The sequence below is a fragment of the Cnephaeus nilssonii genome (assembly GCF_951640355.1).
Source record: "Cnephaeus nilssonii genome assembly, chromosome: 1".
NCBI lineage: Eukaryota > Metazoa > Chordata > Mammalia > Chiroptera > Vespertilionidae > Cnephaeus > Cnephaeus nilssonii.
The window spans coordinates 19304949-19322156 of NC_137072.1; the positions used below are offsets into that span (position 1 = coordinate 19304949).

At 41.1% G+C, this 17208-nt stretch overlaps 1 protein-coding gene across 15 annotated transcripts in view; it reads right to left on the reverse strand.

Annotated features, from left to right (window-relative positions):
• Nucleotides 1-17208, reverse strand: part of KIAA1217 — a 458082-nt gene that overhangs the window by 83784 nt on the left and 357090 nt on the right. For 14 of the 15 annotated variants that reach the window (XM_079770404.1, XM_079770403.1, XM_079770401.1 and 11 more), the window contains one exon: nucleotides 13323-13416. In XM_079770404.1, the coding sequence (XP_079626530.1) occupies nucleotides 13323-13416 (94 nt within the window). Of the gene's footprint in view, nucleotides 1-3736; nucleotides 4395-13322; nucleotides 13417-17208 lie in introns of those variants that run through there. The other variant, XM_079770395.1, reaches the window with a different exon arrangement.

The window sequence follows — 17208 nt, forward strand, 5'->3', positions numbered from 1 at the left end:
TCTTTCGGAATTACTTCATCACTGACATTGTTATGTTTGGGTTTTTCTTTGGCAGCTCTTCTTACTAGGTCAAGGGCAAATGGAAAGGAACAGGTTCAAAGAGTTAAATCAGAAGAAGGGAAAGCATGACCTTTGATTTCACAGGAAAAGACAAACGTAGAAAGAAAGAAATCAAGTACATGAGTCGATCAACCGAGTGAAACATGCTTTCTGTACTTCAGGAATTGGACTGGGACTGTGCTAGAGCTTCCTGGACAAGGGGAAGGACCCGCAGCCTAAATGACACACTGGGCGTCCGCACTTTTTATCGGAGAGGCCTTAAACAAATCCATCCGCACGAAAGTGACAGAGGAAACAGCTCCTCTTTTGTGCCAGGTACCAAGATGCTGGAGGTCTTGAGAACACTTAAGCAAGAATTCGGTTTGACCCTGACATCCAAATGGTTCATTTTTTTCCAGTGGTCTGATCTTTAATAATGGTTAACTCTGCCCCTCTGTGAACACCCAATTCAGGCTTTGTCATAAAGCCTGGATTTCTACACTTCACTTGATGACAAGATATTGTCACTCGTTCTGCCAGACCCTCACACCAAATGTACTATCATGCTTTAAATCATTTTTTAAATGGACTTTCTTTTTATTTAATTGTGACAAAGCAATAATATTCATGAACTTTCAAGTTCTTGGCACTGCTTATCTTTCCAATTCTCGTTAATACGTCATTATTTAATTAGTAAAATTTAAAAACTTGTTTCTTCTATGTGCCACTTAAAATCATTGGCTCCAAGGAGAAAACAGTTTTGGAAGTAGTTTGAATGGTAATACATTAAAGTTTCAAACAGAGTTATTGTCAGAGCCTTAGCAAAGAGGCCGACTTTTGAAAACAACACTATAATACTATACAACCCTTTAAAGTCAATATTATTTTATTCAACGGATCTCATAATTTGAAGCAGCTGCTGTTTTTTCAGTTGTCTTGATGGCTTGCTCTCCTTCAATAAAATATTGAATGATATGAATCTGGTTAGTTGAGAAACCCATTTCTTCCTGGTCCAGGCTCACGCATTTCTGACTAATGAGCTCTGGCCACACCACAGCGTTGTGCTGCTGTCTGGACACTAAGTGAAAGCTGGCTATGCTCAGCGACTACAATGGCCGGCTGAGAAGTCAATTGTATAGTGTTTGCCTGAATCGATCAAGAAAATAAACCTCGAGAGGGTGAGAACCAAAAGAGGGGAGCCCTGGAAATGGTCAAAAGGCTGGTGTGGGGAGCCTGGGATCCAGCCCTATTTTTGTCACTTCCTTATGTTGTGGTCTTAACCAAGTCACCCCAGCCATGCTAGCCTCCGGAGCCACAACTGGCAGTGGAAGGGTGGTGAGAGATGATGTGTAAGTCCTTTCCACCTCCAAAACCCTGATCCCAAACAAGCCAGGCCTGTTTCTTCAGGGAGCACCACCAACACAGGCCAGGTGTATTTAGTGGTCACAGCAGCCAGCCCCGGTTCCTCAGCGCGGACAGTGTCACACCTGCAAATCACACGCAAGCAAAGGGATCGCCGATGCAGGGTAGGATCTTGGCCCCGAGGGAGCCTGTACTGATATAACAGGAAATGAACTCCTACAGTCCAAGCTGCCCTGATGGGGACTCACAGAGGAATCTTACAACCCCAGGGAAAAAACAACAACATGTAGGTACAAGGGATACAACCGGAAAATACCAGGACATATGATCGCAGTCAAACACAGTTTCTGCTAGCATCTGTATTTATGAGCCAAGAAACAGGGTGTGGCCTGGATATAAAAAAGCTGAAGTGTGGCATTAACCTTTCCTGAACTTTCTAGCAAGGCACAGAGCTCTCAGGAGCTCACCCCAGTGGCGGTTGAAGGAGGAAGGTCCGGTTCCAGTCCACATTCAGTTGCATTGGTTGCTTAGCCAGCCCCAGGTTTTATGCAGAAATGGGGTTGGAGCAAGCTGCTTAGGTCCTGGAGCCCAAGTGCAGTGCTGCGAATAGCAGCCGCATCCCCCGTGGATGCTGCTGGCAGTCATTACTTCGCAGCACAAGTCACAAAGGCATTTTTGCGGCTGAGTGGATGTGTCAGTCTTCAGGAGGGGCCGAGGCAAGCAACAGTCCCTGCCTCTGAGTCGGTTCGCTAGCTGTCCTGACTCCAGAGCCCTCCACCTTCAATGTTCTTCCTGTCCACCTCTTTCTAAGGCCTAAAAGGAGAGCAGGCGGGCACAGGCGGGCAGTCTCCATTCAAAGATGCTCCCTCACTTCCAAATCAAGCTCGCGAATAAGCTCCCTGGTCCCACGAGAGGTTTTATGAGTGCACAGCGCATGAAGCAAAGAAGAAAGCTAAGAAGGAAACAGCCCTTCATCCACAGAGCTGTTGGCTATCCCACATCATCTGACATTCACTGTTTTCATTTCACTCTAAGTTGTAACCAGGTCCCTGGATAACCACCAGTGTGACACTAGGTCTTGGATGCTACAGATCTTAAAAAAAATATCCAAAATTGTACTAAATAATTTATCTTGAAGACAATTAAGCATTACTTACTTATTTATAATCATTACTTCCAAGATGAGTTATCTGTATCTGACTCCAGACTTGGAGCACTTAGCTCCCGGTAAGGCTGTGCAATGTCGGATTCTAAAACAAGACCTGTAGACACAGTCGGCCTGGGTTTGAATCACAACTTTGCTACCTACTAGTGTGTGATCTTGTTATTAAACTTTCTCAGCCTTTGTTTTCCAATCTTAAGATAGGCATGATAGCACCTATGCCAAACAGTTATTACGATGACTACATAAAATAACACATACTATTTAGACCACATTGGAAAACAACTTCTCATGCATATGAACTCATCTCTAAACTGGGATAACGGTATCCATACAGTTATGCATAAGCTGATCCATGCTCACATGTACCTTTAAAATGAAACAGATTGGTTTAATAGAATATTATTCTTATTAAACTTCTTTAAAAGAAATAAATGCAAAATATTGTGATTTAACTAGTGCAAGAATAAGACAGAATAGTTATTCTCATGTAAATATAATTTCTGTCAAATCTTTTTTAGTCAATTATTAAACCAAATAGAAATAAAATATATCTATTATGTTATATATATGCTATAGTATGTCAAAACTGTAGAAGATTTTAATGTTATTCATAAAGCTTAAATTGATATTTGTTTTTAAAATGTAAAAATCAAGACAAAATCAAGAGATTTTATTTTAAAATCTAAAATGTTTTATACAAGGAAAAAAAAACAACAAGAAAATTTCCCTGGACTGTTAAAGGACACATATTAAACTCCACCCCCTATTTGTACCACGCCTTCAAATTCTCTATATTTGTCTCAGAAACTAAATGCAAGTGAGCATCTTCGTGAAAACACTGAAAACTGTCACAAAACACATAAACGGATGAGATCTGTACTAGCAAACAATGTTGACTATTTAAATCCTTTCCTAAATTATAAGGTTCGGCAGAAACTAGATCACAAGATTTATTGACTGAAGGCAGCCCAATGTAATTTAAACGGATTTTTTAAAAGACTAATGCCAATAACAAAGAAGTGCCCTTTATACAGTTAAAATAAAACCCTGAAGTGTCAATTCCTCATTGAATCAACTTAAACACAGCAGACCTGTCTCAACCAAGGGAATGTGCCACAGACGACAAAAATTTCTGAAAATTCTTTGCTGTTACAAAGACACAGTTCTTACCTTACATCTTCCGTGAACCTTTCTCTTCTAGAAGAAACTTTCTAGTCTCGCAGAGACCTTGAAACCACCCATCTCTCGAATGCTTCCAGCGCTGCCTGTCTTTATGGTGACTGAATGCAAGGCTTGAGGTTTTTGTGTGTGTTCTTTTTTTTTTTTTTTTTTTTCACAGAAGGAAGCTTTTAGTCAAAATATGCGGTTTAAAGGAGCAGTATCCACCCTTGTTAAAACTATTTCACGGACATTCAGAGGTTTTGTTGCTACTCTATGAAAGTTAAATCTGAGTAGGAAGGCATTTTTCCTGTCCCGGAAATCGGCATAAGTAAAACCAATGCTGAGCTAACGAGAAATGTTTCTTCCATGTGTTCCGTCTGGCAGAAGCTGCAAGCCATATCAAGGAAACACGTGATGTTTATAAATACAATATGGCTCATGTTGTCATAACCTCTCAATGACAAAAAGGAAAAATAAGTGCAAGGAAAAGCAAGCAGCCACACAGCAGGAAAGATGAGATTTGTATCACTTGGAAGCTGCACATCAGATGCGCATATATTAGCCTTTCTTGCTTCTTAAAAATAAAATGTAACTGGAAGTAGCGCGAGAGGAATATCTACCTTGTCCTGGATCTCCCCCGCATGGAAATATGTTTGCTTAGCTAATCGTCTCAGTAAGAGTAACTCCTTCCCATTCCAATAGAAATACTTTGTGTCTGTCAGAAAGACACGACAGAAAAGGGCCATAATTACATCCATTATGCGTAAGTGAGTTCCATAGTGTCAACTCAAGCAAATAGCAGAATGAAGGCGAAGATTTCACATAGACTGGAACTGATGTGAAAATTATAGATGTTTGTATCATTATTGAATAGTGACTTTCTGATCTTCTATTGGACTGTAGGATTTGTGGGGGCAGTTACCATACTTGGTCACTATTACAGTTGACTCTTGAACAATGTGGAAGTTAGGGGCTCCGACTCTCTGCACAATAAAAAATCGTGTTTACTTCTACTCCCCCAAACTTGACTACGAATAGCCTACTGTAGACTGGAAGGCTTACTGATAACATAAATAGTCGATTAACACATATTATGTATGTTATATGTCATATACTATATTCTTACAATAAAGTAAGCTAGAGAAAAGAAAATGTTATTAAGAAAGTCGTAAGTATGATATAGTCCCATTCATTTATTTTTGCTTTTATTTCCTTTGCCTTTGAGGTCAAATTAATAAAACAGTACCTATGTTTTCTTCTATGTAGTTTATTATTTCAGATCTTATATTTAGGTCTTTGATCCACTTTGAGTTAATTTTTGTGTATGGTGACAAACAGCAGTCATTTCATTCCTTTGCACGTAACTTTCCAATTTTCTCAGCACCATTTATTGAAGAGGTTTTCTCTTCTCCATTGTACATTTTTGGCTCCTTTGTACAATGGAATATTACTCAGCCATAAGTAAAGGTGAAATATTGCCATTTGTGACAACATGTATGGATCTTGAGAATGTCATGCTAAGCAAATAAGTCAGATAGAGAATATCAAGAACCATGTGATTTCACTCATATGTGGGATATAAACTGAAAGCAACAAATGAACAAACAAGACAGACAAACAAAAACTCACAGACTCAGACATCAGTATGGTGGTTACCAGAGGAAATGGGGATGGGGGTGGTAGCAAAAGATAAATGAGGTCAAATATATGGCGATGGAAAGAGATTTTACTTTGGATAGTAAATACACAATGCAATATACACATGATGTATTATTGTACACCTGAAACCTAAATAATGTTATTAACTAATGTCATCCCAATAAATTTAAATAAAAAAAATAAAATAAAGTCATCAAGAAGAGAAAATGCATTTACGGTACTGCACTGTAAAAGAAAAAAAAATCTGCCTATAAGTGGACCACACAGTTCAAAATCATGTTGTTCAAGGGTCAACTGTGTATCCTCAGCATCTTGCACAAAAGCCTAAAACAGAGAAGTGGTTCTATGTATAGTGGTTGGGAAAGTGACTCAGTGAAACTTCACAATAAAGGAGTCAGATTAACTGTTCTAAAATAACCACTCCTACTTTATAAGTTTGGAGGCATTTAAAATATTGACTACCCAATCTAGAAGCAAGATTTGTCCTACTGAGTTATAAATACAGTGAAACAAGATCTGTCTTATTTAATTTGCTGTCTGGAGATCTGTTTACTTTCTGCTGTAGGGGAACTTAACTCCTAAGAATAAAATGCAGATATGTGTGCATCACTTAATTTAATCTGACAAATCTGTTGCTCTCATCTTAAAACTTCAGGGCTATTCACTGCTATAAGATTATATTGATAGGAAATGTTAGGCTAGATAGGCATTTGTATTTCTCATTTTGGTCAGGAACTACTTCTGGGATAAACTAGGGAATATGTTGCAGACATTTCCATTTTTAAGTTCTTGTACTGATCTTAGGAGAGAAGGCATTAGCTGGAAATTCGTGATAGGAAAGTGCTGAAGTGAGCCCCCTTTTCTGCCAGACATGTAATGAGAATTTTCTCAAAGCAGGACAGTGTCCAAGGGAAACACAGGGAGTTTCCTTTGAGAAGCTTAGAATTTAGAAAGAACTTGTATGTGCATATCAATACCTACAGCGCAGGCAGGAAAAGGTGAGTGTGCTATGAGAAGGGGGAGAGGTGAAGTTCTGTGGAAGTCAGAGAAGAAAAAGTGGTGAGTGAGGCTTGGAGAAGAGAAGGGTAAGGGGAGGTTAGATGATGACAGTGGCTTTTGAGTTAGATCTGTGTGGTGGCACACAGGCACTGATGATGAAGACAGGACTGTGGAGAAGAACAGTAGTGACCACTGGAGGAGTAAGAAGTTCTGAAGATGACCTGCCTGGCTCTGAATCCAGCTCCACTTCTGAAAAGCTCTGTGGCTTTGAGCAAGTTCCCTAACCTCCCCGATCCTCCGTCCACATCTGAAACAGAGGGATAATAAGAATTCCTTTCACACTGGGTTTTATTGAAAATCAAATGAGCAAAATGCTCATTTTTCTAAATGCTCAGCATGGTACCTGGTCCAGAGTATATCATGAATATGTTATTATGTGAGTGAAGGGAATACTGTGATGGTTGGGTCATGGAGGGCCTTGAATGAATGAAAGAAAATTAGGAGTGTTTTCTGATTTCTATGGGATTCTCTTCTCTACCATTTCTATGGAATTATTTCATTCAACCCTGCCTTCCCCACGTCCCAAACCCTTCTCAACAAGAACACTGGCCTGAGGACAAAATAAAAATCTCAATTACATTAGGAAATGGGAACATACTTCTTCTTTTCCTTTACTTTGATTTTCTTCCCCCCCTCCTTTGTTTTTGGCAGGATATCTTTTTAACCTTTTCAGAAGAGAACAGAATGAAACAAAGTCAAATATAAAAAGACACCGTAATAGAATTAAGAAGTGAAACAAATACTTTAAAAGAATATTTTATGTGTTCTAAAATCTTATTAGGAGCATCATTTCAAATCTTGCAAAACTCATATGGAAATATCAAGAACGGAGACTGTGGGCTGAATCCAAAGGGTAAGACAGATCTGGGTTCAAACCTGACATCTGACATTTACCAGGTGTGTGGGCCTGGGAGAGACATCGTTGCCTCAGCTGTATCATCTGTAAAATGGAGTCAGAATACCTACTTTGCAGAGTTGTTGACTAATTTAAATAATACGTAAAGTATTTAACACATTGCCTACTATATAGGCACAAAAGAGTCTATTATCCTAAACCGAGGAAAACAATAGTATAGGATGAATATTACTTATATCCTGACTGATTCCACAAAAATATAATACAGTTCATATAAATTATCACAATTTTGTCCCCCAAAAAGTCAAAGTGGAACATAGGACAAAAAGAACATGAGAGGAGGGAAAACTAAAAAGAGAATCCAGGAACAAAGCCAGCACACAAAATACACACTGCAGAATGCCTATACACTTGCTGTGGGTGGGCCACAAATTTAATTCTAAGCTTTAAAGTAGCAACACAAAGAGGGAAAATGATCACTTCCAAGACTCAGAGTGTCCATATGATAAAAATAAGCTGGGAGAAGAACAACTATTTCTGGTGATGAGAACAGGAAGATATTTTAACAGTGGCTTCTCATTAATGACAGAAAATGAATAATGCAGCATTTGTAGCACTGCCACTATACTACTCAAGGCATCATGTTTGACAAGTGTTTACACTCACCACTCGTAAGACACTGAAACTGGCTCTCGGAGGGATACAAAGATGAGCATGAGAATGGTTGTGCCTTTGGAGAACTTACAGTCTTAGGGGTGAGATGAACATGCATTTGAATGATTATAACACCAACAGAATGTGCAAAATGTCCCCCTAAGAGAAAGATGAATTCTGACAGAGCATTAGGGAAAGCTTCACAGGCAGTCTTTTAATTGGCCTCTAAAAGCACGAGTTTAATTTTTTACACTTTATTATGGAATTTTTCAACCATAAAAAGTAGAGAAAATAATATAACAGACTACCATCATCCAGCTTTGACATTTTCCAATATTTTACCAATTTTGTTTCATATATTTCCAAAGCAAAATTTTTATTTGCTTTGCTGGAGTGTTTTAAGGCAAATCCCATTAATTGTGCCATTTGACCTGTAAATACTTTAGTACCGTATGTTTCATTTTTAAAAACACAACCACCAAGTCATCATTATAGCCATCAGAATTACCGGTTACCCCTTACTATCATCTGATTCCCAAAACATGGTCAAATTTTCCAAAGAGTTTCAAAGATATCTTTTACAGTTGATTTGTTTTAATTAGGATTCAAACCTGGCATTTGGTGTTATTTTATAGAAGAGACCTAGAAACACAATAGTGTTCCCTCCCACCATTTTTTTTCATGCCAGCATTCTGTCACTGGAATCGGGCAATTGTCCCGTCGTATGCTGAATGGACTTCTGAAAGGCAGATATGTGAGGTGGGAGAGTGCATTTCATACACTTGGAGCAAGAACTGTGAGGCAGCTTTGCTGGGTGTTGGGGTGGAGAGGATACTGATCTTTGGCCTGTGCTATTTTTTGCACAATGGAAGGTGGCCTTAGGGAGATGACTTCAGAAGCAGTTGTTAGAGTGGAGTAGGAAGAGTTGGGGAGACTGGTTAAAGGCTGTTGCCTAACTGACCGATAGGAAAACAGTGAACGCTGCACCTACAGCAGGCCGCAGTTGTTAACAGCCTGGAATGTGGAGTGCAGAGGCCTGGGTTCACATCTCAGCTCCGCCATGCTCTACCAGTAGCTGTGTGGCCTAGGGCAAATCTCTTAACATACCTAAACAAATGTTTCCTGAGTTATAAACATGAGGCAATAGCTGCTTCAAATGTTGTCTTGAAGATTAAATAAAATTACCCAGAAAAGTGGTTAGTTAATGCTCAAAAAAGTTGGCAATTGTAAGAGAAGCAGTGCAGGCAATGGCCGAAGGGTCATCTGTCAGAGGCCTTGCACAGTGGAATGGTTCCGTGACAGTAGGATGTGCTGAGAAGCAGGAGTTAGGCCACTGAAGACTCACTGGTAAGTCAACTTTTTAAATCTCTTCTCCCCAACCCTCAAAACACACACACACACACACACACACACACACACACACACACACACACACACACACAATCTCTCACAAAGAGAAAAACAGGAGGAAATAGCTTGGAAGAAAAAAGAAAAGATTATGATTTTTTTTTATGTGTGTGTCTTCAACAACAGGATACACTGAAAGACTATCCATGTAGAGACAACCACTTGGAAATTGAGCATTTGGGTCTTGAACTCTTAAGAAATTGCGGAGCCAGGGATATAGTTTCAAGGATTATCCACACTGGTATGATTAAATCGGTAGTAAGAAAAAAATCACAAGTGAAAAGGTGAAGATAAAAAAAAAAAGCAAATGAAAAAACACACAAACTGGAAGTCCGCCTGAACACACTGAAGACCACAGAGGGCAAGAGGAAGAAAAAGAGTTAGTGCATAAAGGAGGTGTGTTTGAATGTAGGGAGGGGTTTAGAAATGGCGACAGTGTAGTGGAAACCCAGGTTTCTAAGGAGACTGCACATCCGTGTCAAATGCAGAGCGCAAATGGAAGAGGTCCGGGAGGCAGCGGCTGAACCGGTGTGAGGAACTAATTTCAGACGCAGGGCCGATTCTGGGGGCTGTGCTCTAAATGCAAACCTGGAAACTCTGTATACACAACTGAAAATTAAGGACATACAAGAGGGGGGAAAGTGGATGTCGGGAAGTAACCTCAAAGTACATGAGAAGGTGGAAAGGCCCGAAAGCTGGAAAAGCCGCTGGCTTGGTGGGCAGGAAGCGGCCGGTGGTTCCCGTGGAGAGGAGAGCCACGCAACGGGATGGCTCACCTCCGGGGTGTACATTTGTGAACTACAAACCCACGAGAACACATATAATTTTTTGCAGAAGGGCCTGTTCCACATGGCGACTACAGTACCATGGGAACTGAATTATCAAAGCTACTATTTAATGTAACAAAATAGGGACGGGAAGATTCAGGAGCCGGGTGCGCTCATTCCCGAGGAGAACCACAAGTCTCATGAAGGAGGCCAGCCTCAGCAATGCTCGGTGAGTGCAGAGTGGAGACCTAGACACGTCTTCCTCACCAAGCACATAGGCCGTGCGCGGGCACCACCCCAGAGCGAGGACTTGGGGCTAACGTGCTTCCTGAGGAACACCACTACCATCAGAACCCTGCTCTGGAGAACGACTGTATTAGACCCAGAGTCTTGCATCTTTTCTTTCACAGGCAAGATATTCACCTCATTGTGTAAGGGAAGTGTCAGAGGCCACGGCAAAGTGCTGGCATTGCTGGTGTGGCGCCTCAGCATGGTCCAACCAGTGTTTTTCATGACACGCATGTGCATCGGTCACGAGTGGGCAGCTGCAGGCCCACCCCGCTGCCTCTGGGGGCTGGGGAGGGAAGGTGAGTGACAGGCGGGGCAGGGCTGCGGGGCTGACGCCTGTGAGCAGTTTTCAAATTCCTCCCCGGCCACGCGCACATTGCAGACATACGGGAGGACGGAGCTCCTCTCAACCCACCGTGCAGCTCAGTTTAGTCTACAACAGTTCAGCCTTGCTCTGTGCTCCGTTTCTGTTCTTCACACGAACAATGGGGCTATGCAGCTGCGCTCCAGACAGGGCTCGACAGAGCTTTCTTTCCTTTAATGGAAAGGCAGTTACATTCATCAGGAAGGAGAGAGAATTCCAACCACTAGAGCCAAGAGGTGAGGCTGACGGAATTCCATGTCTTTCAATTTCTGGAATCTGTGATGAGACCAAGTTGCAAACTGCAGGCACAATCACACCTAGTTGGTTTTTAAACTGCGTTCTATTTCTCATTTCTAACTCATCTTCACTGAACCCGAAAAGCTTTTCAGTGGGTTGGATGGTGAACATTTGTTGTCTCCTCAGCTGGGGACAACAGTTGATTTTTCTCACACAAAAAATTACTGTCGAAAGTAGGCTGTGGGCAACTCAGAAAAGTGATCGCTTAGGGTCTCATCTAAAAGTAAAAAACAGAACAACTGCTCCGATAAGTTCTGAATTCTAATAGGCTTTGTCCATATGGTTACTATTTGATTCTCCCCATGCTCACGGATGGCCCCTTATGCAGGTACCACATCTGCTTAAGAGTTAAAACAAGTGTCCTCCCCAGCCATAAACAAGATTTTCAGAGGCGATTCTGGGACCCCTGTGCGGGCTCTTTGTAATGGAGACAGAACTCTGCACACCATGAAACTCCAGTTCAAAGGCTAGACATATCAAACACACAGATTTCCCAGGGAGCAAAGATTCTTAAAAACGTCACAGAGAAAGAGAATAACGAAGCAATAAAAGGCAAAGGGCTTTGTGATATTCAGTCCATGCTTCCTGGTTGGCAGGTCTCGATCTGTCTTCACCTGGTGCTGGTTTACATTTAGGGTGGAAATGGCTAAAAATAAACCTCAAATCTTAGATGGTCTGAAGTAGCCACGCAGCCTTCGCTTCAAATCACACACCATTTCTGACATAAAAAAAAGCAGCAGTTGAGTACGTGAGAGGCCTCTTCCTCCAGAAGTGCAGGTTCTGATGTCACCACAACGCCATCACTCTTATTCCAGGCCAGGGTTACCCAGAAATCCTCCCAGCCCTTCCTATGGGACCTCCCGGCCTCTTGGTCCTAAACTCACATACCCTGTGTGGTAGACAGAACAATGATGGCTACATCCTCAACCCTGGAACCTGTGACTTTAAAGTAGGGAGACTATTCTGGAGTATCAGGTAGGATCAATGTAATCACAAGGGATCAGGGCTAGAGGTGTGATGATGCTATTTCACTGGGTTTGACAACGGAGGATGAGGGCTGCAAGCTGAGGAATGTGGGTGGCGCCTAAAAACTGAGAATAAAAGGAAAGAAAAGCCAACATCCTGCTGATGACCCCTAGATTTGAGTCCACCCACACTGGATGTCTGACCTATAGGACCGTAACCTAGTAAGTCGGGGTTGTTTTACGCCACGGACTGTGCGGTCATTCTCGTGGCTGCCACAGAACACAAACAGCGCTGTAGGGAGCAGGGAAGCTTCACCTCAGGCACTCCACTGCAGTGCCAGGAGACGGTGCCGGGCTCTCTTTGGCAATAAAATCAGTTCATTTCCTTTTTTTCTAGTTAAACTTCAGATTCCAGCAGCGTGCTAATCCTCAGAAAAGATGATATATAATAGCACAGTCTCTTCTAAAGTTGAGTGTGGGGGCGGAAGGAGGAAGGAGGTACAGTGGGAGAAGTTAATCTTTCTTTTTTCCTCCCATTTTCTTCCAGAGATGTAACACTATTGTTAGAAACACAATCCCTTTCTAGTGGACCTGCATTAATGTGGTTTGAAAATCTGCCTTTTCAGTTTCTCTGCTCTTTTTTTATTTTTCCTCCAAAATATCTCTGTGTGCTGTGGATGTTTGGATAATCTGAGATGATCTAAATGGAAAGAATTTTAGCTCCCAAACCATGCAGATTTTTCGTACTATGACCTCAATCAATTCAGATAGGATTTGATAATATTTAATACACAGCAACAGCAAACAGTCCTGAATTAGAAGGTGAATAATTTAATTAGCATGCTAGGACTTGGAATAGCTGATGTAAGAATATTAAAAGATTTTACATTCAATTATTTATGGGTTGTTCTATTTTATTGCTGTTTGTACGCTAGCTTTATTTTAATTGGGAAAAAATAGAGATCCTCCGAGTAAGTTAAGGTCCTATGGATCAAGAACCCATTTATGTAAAGACTTTTCAGGATCCTCTTGGGGTGAGGACATAACTCAACTCCATGCCTAAGAGGAACGAGGCTGTGAGAGGCCCCATTTCAGTCCCTTTGCCCCAAAGGACCAGAAAATCTTTCTCTACCAAGAAAACAAATGAGTCGTCAGACCAAATGAGTGGTGAGAACACCCAAAACCTGGTGGTGGGGTGTGATTTCATCAGGAGCACACACCAGAAGAAGAGATGGTTGAATCCACCAAACAAAATTAAAAATAGAACAGGAACACTTACCCTCATGTCTCCGTTCACAGTTTTTGGCGTGTGATTGAATGCATGTGCAGGATCCTTGTTGTACACCTTGAGGAGCGATCTGTCCTGAATGTTCCTGGAATAAAAAACATCAATAACTATGGCAGACAAAAGGAAGCCTTACTTCGGCCATTTTCTTTGTCTGCCCATAAGAATCAGGTAAAAGGCAGCAGCAGACAATCCAGCTGTTGTCCACAAGCAACCAGACAAAAGTTATTTTACCATAGAATAGGCAAAAATAAAGAAAGGAAAGGAAAATGACTTCAGTTTTTCTTTCCTTTTTTTTTTTTTTGCTTTTTGATTCTTTCTGTGTAGTTTTCCACCCATAGATAGAGGGTGGCATGAACTTTCTTTTAAGATGTTGAGCAAAGAAAGGTAACACTGAAAGAAACAGTAAAGCTCCAGTATCTACAATATGTTCCGAGATTTGGTTAATATTTAAATATTTAATTGCTTACCTTACCCAAACACCCATTTTTCTGCTTATCACACGAATGCACACAAACAAAAAATGCTTTTGCCCCTTCAAACAGTTTCAGCAAGGAAAAGAATATCTATTTGCAACCCAGACCAAAAAAAAAAAAAAAAAAAAAAAAGTACCACAAAGATCAAAACTAGTATCTTTACAATGCCTTTTTTTTTTTCTTCCACAGCGGGTTTTAAAAAATACTTTTCTACATACAAGTTGAATGAATGGATGCACAGGGTATTTAGAAGGAATAGCAGCAGATCAATTCTTCCACCTGTCTCTGTCCTTCTGAACCCAGCATTTAGAGCTGGGGAGTCAGTCATACCCCAGCAAAGAACAGAAGCCCCACACCTTCTCTCAGTTCCTACCTTAACATTATTTAAGACCATATGAGTGTCTATGAAGTCCTTTTCCCTTCATATTCGGATTTTGTCAGCAGAAGGGCCACCCAAGGCCCTCTCAGCCTTGACTGCACGGTGATTCCTTCCAAGGCCAGCGCAGGGCGGGGGGGGGGGGGGGGGGGGGGGGGGGAGAGGGGGGTGTGGCGGGGGAGAAGGGGGGTGGCGGGGGAGGGGTGGTGTGTGGGGGGAGAATATGTGCAGGAGGACGCATTCCTTTCCTCCAGGTGCAGCCACACGTTTTGTGGGCTGATCGCAATCACTGGGATTACTGGGTTATGTTTTTGTTTTAAACGGAGTGGAGAATTCTTGGACTAGTCTTGCTTCCCTCTTTTAAATACCCGTCAGTAATTTCTTTGAAGCAGCGACTAGCCCAAGCTTGCACCATGGCTCCAGATTTCAAGTAGCTCATTAGAAGTCAGTTTAGGGGGCAGTGCGCTATTAAGGGGCTAGGTTACTCTGAAGGGGGAGTTCACAGAAGGTGAGAATGTGGGGATTCACTAAAGGAATTCACCCTGTAGCTTCGGGGAAAAGTCACAATAATGAAGTGGAGAAACCAAAAAACATACTTGAGCCACAAACAAAAAAACAACAACACCTGGTGTAATTCTAAAGGTATTTAAAGGACCTTGGTTTATAATTAATTTAGAAACATGTTCATCCAAGATGAACCAACACCAAAGGCCCAGACTGCATTTGCCATGGCAACATTTACAACACAGCATTTAACCTGCACTCTCGGTGGCATTTCCCTAAGGAAAATAAGGAGAACCCAACACAATGATGAAACAGTCAAACTTGTAACAAGTATATTCTCACTTCAAAAAATACTGAAGCATGTAAAATGAAATTTGTCTCTGGGTTCAGATTAAAGCCATTGTCTTGATTTAAAATCCACCTGGTACATTTTTTGAGGGGAGGGGGAGGGAGGTTTTATATAATGGTAATGTTGAGAATTTATTTGACCATTCAAATAAGATATAGTTGAAGCATTTTATGCATAAAAGCAAAGAAATAGAATAATTCTTTGGAAAAGATATATATAAAAACATTTTTTTCCACATTTTTAGATCCATTTTTATAAGTAAATCAAAACACCAAAAAATAAAATTCTAGACAAATTTATAAATCAATGACTTCCCAATTAAACATTTTAAAATGAGATTTTAAAAAATCAGGCTATTAACACTGCAGCATGAGGATCAATAAGATCATCATTTTTACAAATATAAACATATTAACTAAAAATTATCTATGTTAGAAATGATCACTTCTCTCAAGCATTTGCTTTAATCTATTTTATCAACTGAATTTGCCTGAAAAAGGATCATCTTAATTTGGAAGTTTGGGGGACCTTTCCTTTTTGTCTTCCCTCCCACTTCCCTCTTTGTGACTATGAAATGACACTCCCTCAGAATGCATAAAGGAAGTATTAGTAATACTCTGAGGCTTGGGAAACGCTCTAGAATATTGGGCCTCATCCTATATAATAAAAGCCTAATATGCTGTCTGACCATTTGACCAGTCACTATCACACGCACTGACCACCAGAGGCAGATGCTCCGACCAGTAGGTTAACTTGCTGCTGGGGTCCAGCCGATCGTGACTGGGTGAGATGGGCTGGACACGCTCTGGAGCCCTCCTGCGGTCCCTCCCCGGCCCCAATGGTGCACCGGTGGGGTCCCTCAGCCTGGTCTGCACCCTCTCACAATCCGGGAGCCCTCGGGAGATGTTGGAGAGTCAGTTTCAGCCTGATTTCCACAGGCCAGGCCGAGGGACCCCCACCAGTGCACGAATCTGTGCACCGGGCCTCTAGTTGTAATATAAAAATTCTTGCACGAGCTGTGAGGCAGTGGGTCCAATTGTTCATAATAACCTCATCAGCCTTGAGCTCCATAATCAAAAGTGGTTTTGCCTAGTTTAATGCTTATTTATTATTACCATATCTCTCAATTCCTCTAACTGCAAAATGCAGAAATTCAAGAGGAGTGTTGTAAAATGTCACGTTCATGTAAAAACTCTACATGGGATTATATTACTGCAAACATACTCTTTAAACATAACATGATTACTTCATGCTTAAGTTTATAAATTTCCTTTTATTGGTGACAGCCTGGTTAATAATTTATTTCAAAAAACAAACATGAATTTTCTGTTACCCATGAATATTTAAACATGTTTTTTAAAAAGCAGGAAGGTTATGCAATAGACCCAGCACCATCTACCTTAGGGCATGTGTCAAATTTTGAAAGCCCTAAATTGCTCATACAACTTGGCACTTGCCTAAATATGTCATTGCAATCATTGTTAGATATTTATCAGTTTACATTTATTATGCATTAAAGGCATATTTTTAAAAAGTGGTTTCCACTAATTCCATAATGAAGAAACAGGTCAGCCTGCTATTCCCACAGGGCAAGCACCCAGAAACTTAAGTTGTGGCCCAGATGAGCTGAGCAGGGAATAAGCATTCTGAGGGAATATAAAATTCTTGACCAAGAATGTGGACAGTCAGGTTTTGATTAGGCGTGGCAATGAACTGGCTGCAGGATCTTGAGTAAGTCCATTAACTTTTATGCATCTGAATGTCTGGTACCATAACATAAAAAAGCTGGAAGAGTCACTAAATAATTTTTTAATTTCTAAAATGCTTAGAGGCTATACGAGCACCTGCTTGTTGGTGTTGATTTAAGTCCTGTTTCTCAGGCTGTTTGTCTGGGACCAATTAGATGGGTCCCTTCTGCTCTATACACAACACCACCACAGTTGATAAAGATGCTTTCATCGACTGCAATAGCAGGAGTCCATGGAGCCTCACTTTAGAGTATATTCTACTGGGCGCCCTGGAGAAGCCCACCTGGAGGGAGATCCTTTGGTAAAGGCCCAACTATTTAAGAAACAACTGGGAAGGGAGAATACTTCTCAGCTTCTTTTCCTGTGGACAGTAGCAGATGCCACTGCTTTTATTCTGACTGGCTCACGTGAAGAATGACTCAGTGGG